Raw genomic sequence first — 12,744 nt, forward strand, 5'->3', positions numbered from 1 at the left:
AATAATACAGTGGTCAGTGCCCATTGCACAGATGCACTGTGTGTTTTTTGTACGTAATGGACTGCAATTGTCCTCCAGTACAGCACATAACTTGCTGGAAGTCTGTGCACAAAATGTGTTCAAAGCTCACTCAGATTCCAGAGATGATTTTCAATTAAGGCTTTTCAAGGTAAATATTTGATGCAAGGTGTTGTTCTGCTTAGGATAAGGAAGACCACCATTATTCATTGCCACTGTTTGGTTTTTTTTCTTTACCAGCCAAATATCACAAGGGGACTTACAATCTCAGTAGCTGGAATTTGGCAGCAATGGCGTAGTAAACTGATAGCCAGTACTTTTTTTCCATTAGCGCTCAAAATCATGACCTCCAAGAACAACACCTGAGTACAAGTTGAAGATGAGGGGGGAAAGTTTCAGTGGAGATGTGCCGGGGAAGGTTTTTTACACAGACGGTTCTGGGGGCCTGCAATGGACTGCCAAGTGAGGTGTTTGAGGCAGTTACATTAGCCACATTTAAGACTTGTCTTGATAGACATATGAACAAATAGGAAATAGAAGGATATAAGCAGTTGGCTTAGATAAGTAAATGTGATCGGTGCAGGCTTGGAGGGCCGAAGGGTCTTTTCCTGTGTGCTTTGCTATTCTTCTTTGTAGTACCATCAACTGCTGTGAATAAAGTGGCTTCCTAATATTTGTTAAGGTCAGTTGATTTGGACACGGGGATAGTCAGTGACTTGCAGTGGTCTTGCACAATTAACCCATGGTGCATAAAAAAAACTGTGAATTGGCACAATGAAAGATAATTTTATAAAGTTACATTTTGTTTTCTAAACCAGTAATGGAGGCTGCAAAGACACAGACACATATGACAGATTTCAGGTCATTGTTCACTCAACAGGTAGCCACATAGCACTCAATGTCTTGAAGTAGACTCCAGTTGTTCAAAAATTATAGCATAAACAGCATGACACGTAAGTTTCAGGCATTGACCAAATGCCCTTCATTGTTATTTGGATAAGAGTCAAGTACAGAAGACTGCTTGGTTTCTGATAGTCATAGAAACAAGATAAATAATTTTTGTTGAATTTGAACTGGATGGTTCTAGTGAATTTACCTTTTTTTTAACATCAAATAATTGCAAATAAAATCCAAATGCTGAGCATATCTATCTATTGAGCCAAGCATTGCTGGAGTGACTGAGGTGGGTTAGAATGCCTAAAGCAAAAGGCTTTGTTTTTGCACATTCTTCATCGTCTCCGTAACCAGAGGAACTCCTGTTCTCTATGGATTGCGCAGTAGTTAACTTTTACTTTGTCTTATCCTTGGATGTAAATATATGTCCTAACAAAATCCATCTGTGCTTATGTAATATTGTAGGGAGCAGAGTGTAATATTATAAAATGGTCTAGCACTTCAGCCTTGCTGATTTGCTTCATGTTAACTATGTGACATGGACCAATCAGTGCATGCTTTACGTTACTCTAAACTCTAACGACATCATTATACCACAGGGATCAGTGTAAGACTGGTATCTGTTTAAAGTGATTCAGATTTGCATCTGTGGTTGGGGGAAAATGGGACAGCATCCAAATAACAGTTGTATCTTGAAGTTAAAAAAAAAGCTGCTGAACTACATGGGATCATTTTAAATTTTGCTTTGCATCATCTGCAGCTTGTGAGAAGCGAGAGCAGCCTAAAACCCACCTCATCAAGGTACTTTTATACCACTTGCTTAAATTCAATTTGGGCAATTTCACACCCAGATTGCCCAGGGCAGCTTGGATCTATATGGAGCCAAAAGCTGCTTTGCATCAATATAAATTTTGCAGCATATCTGGCTTATAGAATGCTTAACGAAAAGCTTCTCTGTGGCATTTTCATGCTCCAGCCTGTGCCTTGTGACAAGGCCAGGTAATGGCCTCAGCTTAGTTGCTTGCTGACTTGAATTAGCAGGAAATAGTAACAAGCAGTTTCTCACACACCACACTTCTTCAGCCAATCGCAATTTCCATCTTAGTCCGAGGGGATAATAAAAATAGACACTAACAGATGTACCATATGCTTTAAATCATCATTTAATTAGGCAATAATAATGGAACGACAAACGGTACACAGATTGGGGTTTTACCACCCCAGGGATTGTTTTGGCATGAGGTGCAGCTGAGAGCTAAAACAATCGCTGACGTGGCAGAAGCCCAGATACACGTACCCCTAGTTGTTTATTATTGCCATTTGATTGCTAAGCTTCTTCATCACGTGAAGATACAGTTAGTTTTCATGGAGCAAATGAATCAGAGTTCATGCTGTAAATGACAATCATAGCAACAGTGGGGGAAAAACATAAGAAAGAAACAATTAAAATTCCAAATATATATTCTCAACGAGTACTTGGCACTATGATAGTAAGCTCTGGTGTGACAATATTTTAAATAGTGTTCCAAGCAAGGTAGTTCATTATAACAGTAACTGTGTTTGTAATTTAACAATAAAAGGATATATATCTATTATTATTTGGCATCAGATCAACAGTTGGCCTTAGTACCTCTCGCCTAAGGAGGGAGGAATCTGTAAGTGTTCCTATACCTGAGTGCTGTCTAGTCACCTCTGCTACGAAGTGACTGTGTGTGGATTTTGGTGAGGGCAGGGTCAGACTTGGATGTGATGCCTCCCTCACATTCCCTCATCTCTCCCCTACCCCCATCTTCCCAATCAAATATTCTGCCAACATTCATGGCCAAAGCTTTGTAAGGTCCCTACGGTCTATTATCCTGGACCCCTTCCTCATAAGAATCAGTGGGTAGAACCTTCTGCAGTGGAGATACCAAGAGATAGTGCTTCTAACCATTTGAAGGTTTTCACCCCAGCCTCGTCAGGGGGTTTGTATCTGCTTGGGTTACAGTCTTGCAGTGATATATCACGAGTGGTATATCTTCACTCTGGGGAACGATGCTGCTTCCTTGCTACCTACAAAAGTAGAAACGTTTTTCTTAAAGGTTTCTGGTCTGCTATTCACTCTGTGAGAGAGAGAGCGTTCTTACTGCTGGCATGCGCTCTCACTCAACTTAAATCTTTCAGAGCCCATCAACTCTTTGGCCCAGGAATTTTAAAATAATAGATACCTGGGATGAATATGTTCCTTGCATCCGGCCTTCAAACAACACAAGTGGAAGGAAGGATGTCAGACAATTTTTTTTTAACTTTCAATCATTTTGATGTACCTGCCATATTGGTCCCATTGAATGACATTGGCATAAAATGAGATGGGGGAGGACGAGAAGCAAAATCGAATAGAAGGATGCAACAGAACCATCAAGAAAGTAATCTAGGTGCAAATAGGAAATCCAGGTCAGTGTATTTGAGTGGAGGGGGATTGGGGGTCCTAAATGTGTAATCACAAAACATGATTTTGACTTATTTGTTTGTAATAATTCATTGTTTAGAAATTATGTTATAAGTTAAGGGTTATCTCAGTCTGTAATGATACTGAATTAATATATATTTTTTAAAACAACTTAATTTCTGTTCAGTTTCTTTTTTACTAATGCTAATAGACAAACGTTGTAGGAAATAATAGTGGGCAAGTGGTTAGCAGACACCACCTAGTGGACATGTAGGAATATTATCCACCTGCTGCCTGGCATTTCGAACAAAGTGGGAGGGATGTTCACAGTAGTGAAATGCTTCACGCAATGAAAAACACTCTTTATACAATTTTCTGAATGGATTGTATTTCAATTATTCTCAGGTTCAAGCCCTTCAGTACTAAGTGGGTTGGAGAACCACGTGGATGAGTCCCTGCAAGAATTCTTCTCGGATGCCTTTTCTGCAAATCAAATTGTGCTCAACAAATATTCAGCCATGATTTTTACCTCTTGTGATGGTGGAGATTCGTACATAGAAGTGAAGGAGGCCGCAATGTGTTTGAGCTGTGCAGAGAAGGCAAGCATGAAGTCAATTTAAGAAAGTGTTTAAAGTCAGAATGCATGTTATGTACATCAGAGAAATGATGTTTGTTCGGAAATAAGAAACATACGATTGGCGACTGAGTCTATCAAAAGGTTAAAAACACTTGGTGAGGGAAGAGAATCTCTGGCATTCTTTTAAGACCCAGCTTCCAAGGCAGTATAATGACATTGTTAGCTGGCACTCTAACCTCACATGACACAAAGAACTGGCAACCCAAGGCTCCCCATGTGATAAATTGGCAATCTTACCTGCGTCATAGGAGGAAGGAAGAAATTGCAGATCAGTTCATTTTGAGATAATCTCTTCCTCTTCTTGTGGCTGGCACATAACCAGCATTAATAGGGCCTCTGATGGCTCTGCAGGGTGTAGTACTGAGCTACACAGACCAAAGTTCCCAGATTTGATTGGAAGAGTATGCTGAGTTAGTCAATTTCAGCCAGTAGCTGCCTCTAGAATAGGGCTGGGAGAAACCAGGCTGGGCTGATGCTCTTTAACATTATCTAGTGAATCCTGTTGGCAACTGGACCTGTGTAGGCAACAGATGAGGCATAAATGAATGATTGCTTAGTTATGAAGATCCATCTTGTCCCAGTTTCCATCATCAGATTATCCATTCAAGACTCATTGTCACAATTCATGCACAAAGAATTGCTGCCTAGTTGCAAAGAGCAGCTAATACAAATCAACCTACACATGAAACATTGGTTAGTGGCTTTTTGGAAAAGGAAGGATAAAGGAAGAAAATAAGTATTGTTGGTCGTAATCTGTCAACTCAATTGCAATTCAGCTGAGAAACAAGAGAAAAAATAAAATAACCTTAACAAAAACATATTATGTATTAGTTATTTGGTGAATTCTGTTCTGGTGAATGATAAATTGTTCAGAAATAAGTGTGTTAACCTCAAATTAATTCCAGCCAAAATGAAGCCTTTATTATTAGAGAAGCAGAGGTTTAAGAATTTGACATGGACACCGTCGTGCAAAATAATATTATTCATTTTGCTGAAAAAGTTATGGTGCTGACATAATCCAGCGAGACTGATGATAAATCTACTTTACTGAATAAGTAATGATCACAAAATACAGTACAACAAGACAGAGTGGCCAAAAATATGAGAAACCACACAAATCCAACCTTAGCGTAAGTACTCAGAAGTTATGGATATTTAGAAGTGTACTTTTCAAAGTAGCATGGAAGAGCTTATTTCTGCCTGTAATAGAATTACCACTGACTTCAACTTAATACCAGAAAAACAATGATTCAAAAAGACACCTGTAAACTTTAAGAATACTGAGAATGTGTGGTAGGCCAATCTGGAGGAAGGTTCAAGGTGAAACCATAAATTAAAAGCAAAATACTGCAGATGCTGGAATCTGAAACAAAACCAGAAGATGCTGGAAACTCTCAGCAGGTCTGACAGCATCTGTGGAGACAGAATAGAGCCAGTTTTTCAAGCCTGGATGACCCTTCATCAGAGGTCTTAAATTGCCTGTCACCGTTGATTTTCTGGACATACGCAAAATCAATATACCTGTTCAAATGTACCTGTTTCTCCCTGAGGGATCTTACTTTGATGACTGGTCTCTCCAAGTGTTGTTTTTGTTGACAAATGCTTGTGTGGACTGTTTTTAGGCATCATTTGCTCTGTATGGAAGCATGATGTTGTTTACGTGGCAATAAGAAGCAAATTTTTCCACGTTGGATTATTATAGTGAGGCTGTCAATAAAATATGAATAGAAGTCAGAGGATGACGAATGGTAGAGCCGACATTAAACAGTGAGCTACATCACCCAGTGACAGAATAGGGTAGGGTTGGCACAATGGTGCAGCCATATAAAACCTAAAGAACCCTGGCACCCAGTGATAGGGTATGGCCTTGTGCTCTTGATTCTCTGCACACTGAATTCACAATCTTGGCCCTGCCACTGTAGCAGAGGGTTCAGTAGGGTGGCAGTGTGACTATTGGGTTGTGCCACATAAAGGGAGTGCAAAACTGAGACAGAGACCACTCCGGGTATTCTCAGGCACTTTGAAACTTGAGATAGATTTCTTGTCCAACCTCACAGCTGGGGTCAATCTACACCAGAGGAAAAATAGAGGGAAAAGTCTCAGAGGTTTTTAGTTCGCAGAAATGAAAGGTAAAAATGAGTTCCACTTCATATTGGGAGTTACGGTTTGCAATTTTGTTGAATTTGGACATCTTCAGTGTTGCAGAATTGCCCTTAGTCGATGGAGACTGAGTAGTTCTCAGTGTCAGGGGAAGGAGAAAGAGTGGAAGATTATCTTTTTCTTTTTTCTTTCATGGGGTGTGGGTGTCACTGCCAAGGCCAGCATTAGTTACATATTTCCAGTTACCTTTGAACTGACCTTGCTAGGTCATTTCAAAAGACATTTAAGAGTCAACCACTTTGCTGTGGGTTTGGAGTCACATGAAGGCCAGACCAGGTAAGAATGGCAATTTCCTTTCCTAAAGGACATGCGTGAACCAGATGGGCTTTTACGACAGTCGATGATAGTTGACATGGTCACCATTAAGCTTTCAATTCCAGAACTATGAATTGAATTTTAAATTTCACCAGCTGCCTTGGTGGGATATGAACTCATGTCCCCAGAGCATAAGCCTAGCCTCTGGATTATTAATCCACTGACATTTTCAGGATGCTAGCATGTCCCCATTCCCACTATCTCCCCAGTCGAGAGATGAAGAGAGAATCATTGTCAGAGAACTGTAAATAGACTGTCCTGTAGAGAGGGATATAGGAAAAGATAATCCAAAGGGGAGAAAATGATGATGCTTTAAATAATGATGCCTTATCAAATTTGTGTAGCCTCCAGCTTTTCTTTAAAAAGACGTTGTGTCATCTGGTATATCATTTCATACTGGCCCGTACCTCATTTAACATGGTGCAGTGGAGAGTTATTATTTTATGCTGTGTTGTGGTTTTTATAAAAGGTTCATTAGACTTTTTCTAATAGACTGAAATGCAGGCACTAATTAGATAGTTTGCCATATTACTCCTAATGACTTGGTAAGAAAGATTTTCATCCTAAATAAATCTTAAATTTTTTAGAATATGATCATGAATGTTTCAACATGTCATAAACTAATATTTTCCACTGTTATAATATCAGGAACATCATTGTTCGTGCGTGTGAGTCAGACAATACATTAATCTTTGTTAAAGGTGACATGGGGCAATGATGATGCAGCCTCACTTCTGTAAATTACAATTGATTTTATGCAACATTGTCACAAACTTTGCCTTGCACACGTTGCATTATCGTTTCACCTTGTGGAGGAAGTGCTTAGCAGAAAACACAAGATTTAGTCAAATTGGAGAAGAAACTTCGTCAAAGCGGACATGTATTAATCAGTGTCACAGGTGCTTATAATAGTCCAGCTAATTACTTCATTACTTCCCTCCACTCTACAGACCAGCTTATTCATACTGAATAGTGTAAAGTTCCATTACCAGTGCTTACTGTGATGATTTTAACCATTCTGGGAAATCTCTGCAGACCAGAACAAGTACTTGCTTGTTTCTCTATTTCACTGGGGACTCCTATTTGTGCATTCAATTGTGTTTAGTAAAATCATATCATAGACTAAATTGTTGATAAAGGGCATATTTTCTATGTTAGATTGCCTTTTAAATACCACTAATATGTGCTTTGCCACTCATTCTTTAATATGCTTTTTTTTATAGACGCTGATCTGTCCACATAAAATTGGTAACAACTGTGTGATTGCACTACCTACGAATTGCACCCACATTAAAATCAGCAGACCCAAAGCTCATATCATTACCATGGAGGCTAAGCTGTAAGTAGTCCCCTGGGGCTTGTTGTCCTAATGAATGCCAGACCACAAATTAATGAAGTTGCTTTGGAAAAACATTGTGATTTTTAGTCACTGAAGCATCAGTAAATCTGTCAGAACCAGGACAGCTGTTTATAGCTTGTTATGATGTCAATTTGTTTACAAATTAGATTTTCCTTTTTAAAATTTGGTGCGTAGCTGCCACTTCAGGTCAGTCATTATGAGCTCAGGATGCCTTCTGATGTATCGAAAGCTCAGAGGGGGGCTCAGTGCCTGATGTCACCTGAATCCTTAGACCCCTACCATGGAATCGCGTGTAATTTGTTTTCACTGACCCATGCTTCTCAGTGGCAAGAATCTGTGGTTATCCTAATTGGTTCATGTCAGCCATGAAAAGCATAAGCCCCATCTGTCTTCCTTCTCAATGATATCCTTTTGTTCTTTGAAAAGATCCTGGTATCTGTTCTTTAGCAGAACAGAACCTCTAAGACCTTGACTCAAGAGGGGTGAAAGCACATTGTTCCTTTGGAGTAAACAGCTACGAGATACAGAAATAAGTCAGGCATAATAAAGAGATAATATGCCCAGGGCAACCCAACAGCTATATTAGCTCAGTGGACTCAATTAAGAGCTTTGAGTTTAATTCCTGGGCTAGACTTGTAGCTCTGTCCTAGTCTAGGCCAACTTATTCAGGGAAGTCATGGATAACTGGCTTTGGGAATCTTTCTGCACTATTGAAGTGCTGTCCCTTTGGAAAAGCATTTATTACGGTATACAGCTTGGAACTTCCCACACCACTAAAAACAATAGTGTATCTGAGAGGCTAACATCGGTGAAAAATAATTACAAAAATGAGGTATTAATATATCAAAAATCTTGTCTTTTTAAATTAAGTAGAATCTTTAATGCTGATTTAATTTACCTGAAATATATTTACAAATGTATTCATCTGAATGGCTTTTTGCTAATTAGGCACTTATATTCAGCTAATTGCAGACATCAAATTAGATTTGGAATCCAAAGTAGTGATCCTCTGAATAAAAAAAAACAAATTAATATTGAAACAATTTGTCCTAGTTTGTTCAGAATTTAGACCTTTGACTAGCATACTAAGCCATGTTTCTCAATACAGGTGAAAGACATGAAATACTATACAGTAACGGTACCTATGCAGGCAAGTTTCTGTGAGTGTCTAGGTTTAACATTTCATACCTTGGCCCAGGTTTCCGCATGGCTCAGGAAAACCTGGCCTGCACACTTTAGCACCTTCCAAATGCACATCCACCCATGTGTGACTTTTCACGGGACTTTTGTCTTTTCACACATGGTTGAGGTTTGCAGTGCATTTTGCAAGCTGTGCTGAAGTGTGTGTAGGAGTGTGGGTTTGGAGGTGGGCTGTTAGAAGGCCTGCTTGGTTCTCCAACACAGCAACCTAACTCCCAACATAATTTAAGGGCCCCTAAACCTCACCCATCTCATCCCCTTAACATCCCCATTGCCATTCGATGCTCCTTCAGATCACCCTTGTCACCTCCATGCTCCCTCAGTGCCCTCTCAGATCCCCTTTGCAACCGCATGGTCCCTCAGATACCCAATGCCAGCCTATGTCACCTCAGATGTCCCATGTCACTTACATACCCTCCATGTATTCTCTGTAGCCACTCACCCTGTATCCTCTATGTACAGTCCTCAAGAGTAATGCAATAGAAATGGGAAATATTTTAAAATCATTGGAGAAAAAATATAAATCTCTATCAATCCAACTCCAATGTAAACAAAGTTGCAATTCTTGTTTATGAGGTTTGTAAACAAACAAGGAACCACATTAAAGGCATATTCTTATTATAGTCTCTTAAAGCTGTTAATCATTCTTAGATCAATAAACCAACTGCTGACCTAAAGGCTTTAGAAGATTTTGAAACCAAACCAAGCATTCATTATAGCTACAAACATCATAACAAAAGCTGCAGTATCTGAAACTGACAGAACAGTTAGTATCCCATTTCCATTTCAAAACAGAATGCTTGTCAATCAATGGAGAGGGGCAAGTGCTGCTGTTTTTTTAATATTCAAAAGCAGTGGTCTTTTGACAGCTGGAGCTGTTACATTTAAACCACAGTACAAAACATGACAGTAGAGATTGACAGGACATTTCTTTTACATTTTTAATGTACTAAGGGACTTTTGAGAACTGGAAAAATACTATAATGCATGACAAGAATTGTACAATGCTAGTCAATATCAGGCTCAACTTACCTTTGCAGAACAGATTCCTATGATGAATCACTACAGATCACCATTACAATGAAATAACACCTAATAGTAACACTTGAAGGTGTCAAAACATTTTAAATTTACCTGTCAGAATGCTCCAGACCCCTCAGCAGGTGTATAGTGTATAGGAGGAAACACCATTTTCCTGTGAATCTCACAACAGAGATCCCGACATCAAGAGGGTTGTGTGTTTTACACACCAAGCCTTCCTGATCCGTAAAAAGACCACATGGAAATAGCAGAAGAAAATTGCTTTTCCCCTGATAAAAAACTAAGTACAGCATTTTGCACTCCAATTCTCATGCCTACTTGAAGATGAAAATCTGGCCCCTTCTCTTTACCAAACTACCAGAGATCAGGTATGTGTAAGATGAAGATCTGGCCTCCTACTCAGGACAGGATCATGTTTGGCTGTTATAAACCATAATATCATTATAGTCTCCTGGTGTTCACTGCCCTGGCTCACAAACGAAGAGTTGAAAAGACATCAGAGAACTTAACACTACCCATAGAAGCATATTTCAGAAAAAAAAGATTAAGAGAGGAGAAATTGTTGGAAGATGGGGGGACTGTACAGGGTTTGAAGAAGAAAGCAAAAGCATTTTCTGTGGTATGCAACTAAAACTGATTATCATAGTCAGATAAGATTGAAGAAATGTTTTTGAAGAAGCCCACAGATGTAAGCCAGTGTGAGGAAATCAAAGAAAGGGATTTCAAATTCTAATCAGAAATGCATGTAGACAACTTTTAAAAAGGTGAAGACACTGATTGCAATAGAGTGCTACATTTTAGAACATGGTAGCAGCTGAGGTTTTTGTAGACAGAGAGCTCCAGTGTCATTTCTATTAGATGTACCAAACTGACACATTTGATTTAGTGGCACAGTCTTTGACAACAGAGAACAGTTTAATACATATCTTGGAAGACGTGTGAGAAATAAAGGAAACTACTTTCATGGCTGCTAACTAATTCTTGCTATTTGCAGTAGAAATTATACTCCCACTCGCATTTTAAAAATGAGCTCAGAGCTAGTAGCAATAACTAATCAAGGAGGATTTTGCACGCAGTTTGTCTTTCTGATGTGACTTTCCTCCATTTTTTATAATTACCTCAGTTAATTGTTCATTGTATTTTTGACACCATAAGATCTGCACCAGTTGAAGGGTCAGACTAGCAAACAGGTACCAGTCCCACTGGCTCCCTCCCTCCCTCCATCCAGTTAGTACCACATCTGATCCACCGTCTAGAATGTCCCACGGCTATTTTTTTGCTGAGTCACCTGTCCCAGATGCCACTGAAAGAGGATCTGTGCAGAAAATCATGAATGTGATTTCTGGTTATCCTTATGTGGCAGAATGTAATGATATAAGAACATAAGAAATAGGAGCAGGAGTAGGCCATCTAGCCCTTCGAGCCTGCCCCGCCATTCAGTAAGATCATGGCTGATCTGAAGTGGCTCAGTTCCACTTTCCCGCTTTCTCCCCATAACCCTTAATCCCCTTGCCTACCAAAAACCTATCTACCCGCGTCTTAAATATATTTAGCGAGGTAGCCTCCACCACTTCAACGGGCAGAGAATTCCAGAGATTCACCACCCTTTGAGTGAAGAAGTTCCTCCTCAACTCTGTTCTAAACTGCCTCCCCCTTATCTTGAGGCTGTGCCCTCTAGTCCTGCTGTCCTTTCTGAGTGGGAAGAACCTCTCCACCTCTACCCTATCCATCCCTTTCATCATCTTATATGTCTCAATAAGATCCCCCCTCATCCTTCTAAACTCTAACGTGTACAAGCCCAGTCTATTCAGCCTTTCCTCATAGCTCAACCCCCTCAACTCTGGTATCAGCCTAGTGAACCTCCTCTGCACTCCCTCCAAGGCCAAAATATCCTTGCGCAAGTGCGGCGACCAAAACTGCACACAGTACTCCAGCTGCGGCCTCACCAGTGCCCTGTACAGTTGCAGCAAGACACAAATGAAATGGCAGAAAATGTCCTCTGTGGCGAACTCTGGGCCCAGCTGTAAGGAAGTGTACAGTAACTGTGACAAAATCGCAAAATTGTTATAGTGCAGAAGGGGACCATTCAGTTCATCATGTCTGCACCAGCTCTCTAAATAAATTGTTTCCCTGCCCTCTCCCCATAACTCTGCACATTCTTCCTTTTCAGTTAACAGTCTAATTCCCTTTTGATGCTTAATTGAACCCATCTCCACCATACTTGCAGGCAGTGCATTCCAAACCTTAATCACTTGCTGCATGAAAAAGATTTTCCTCGTGTCACTTTTGCCTCTTTTGCCAATTAATTTAAATCTGTGCCATCTCGTTCTTGATCCTTTCATGAGTGAGAACAATTTCTCCCTATCTACTCTCTCCAGATTCCTCATGATTTTGAATACCTTTATCAAATCTCCTCTTAGTCTTCTCCAAGGAAAACGATCCTATCCTCTCCAGTCTACCTTCATAACTGAAGTTCCTCAATCCTGGAAGAAGGATTCTTGTGAATCTTTTCTGCACTCTCTCTTGTGCCTTTCACATATTTCCTAAAGCGTAGCGCATGACAATACAAGGGTACTTGCTCCAAAAGTACAATACACAAGTGGAAAATGAAAAGTAATGAACTCCTGTCATTGATGTATCCTGGGTTGAATTTTGCTCCCCCATCTCACAGATACGCCAATGGATCATTTG

At 39.9% G+C, this 12,744-nt stretch overlaps 2 protein-coding genes across 2 annotated transcripts in view; both read left to right on the forward strand.

The window, feature by feature from the left end:
* Positions 1–3,960, forward strand: part of LOC145354582 (uncharacterized) — a 160,932-nt gene extending 156,972 nt beyond the window's left edge. Inside the window, exon 13 of the mRNA XM_080206046.1 lies at positions 3,746–3,960. Within this exon, the coding sequence (XP_080062172.1) occupies positions 3,746–3,960 (215 nt within the window). The remainder of the gene's footprint in view (positions 1–3,745) is intronic.
* Positions 3,961–7,682: 3,722 nt separating this feature from the next.
* LOC145354463 (uncharacterized) overlaps positions 7,683–12,744 on the forward strand; it is a 114,651-nt gene continuing 109,589 nt past the window's right edge. The window contains exon 1 of the mRNA XM_080205848.1: positions 7,683–7,791. Coding sequence (XP_080061974.1) covers positions 7,778–7,791 — 14 coding nt within the window. The 5' untranslated portion in view covers positions 7,683–7,777. The remainder of the gene's footprint in view (positions 7,792–12,744) is intronic.

This window comes from Carcharhinus amblyrhynchos, chromosome 17 (assembly GCF_965287045.1).
Source record: "Carcharhinus amblyrhynchos chromosome 17, sCarAmb.v2.hapA, whole genome shotgun sequence".
Classification (NCBI taxonomy): Eukaryota; Metazoa; Chordata; class Chondrichthyes; order Carcharhiniformes; family Carcharhinidae; genus Carcharhinus; species Carcharhinus amblyrhynchos.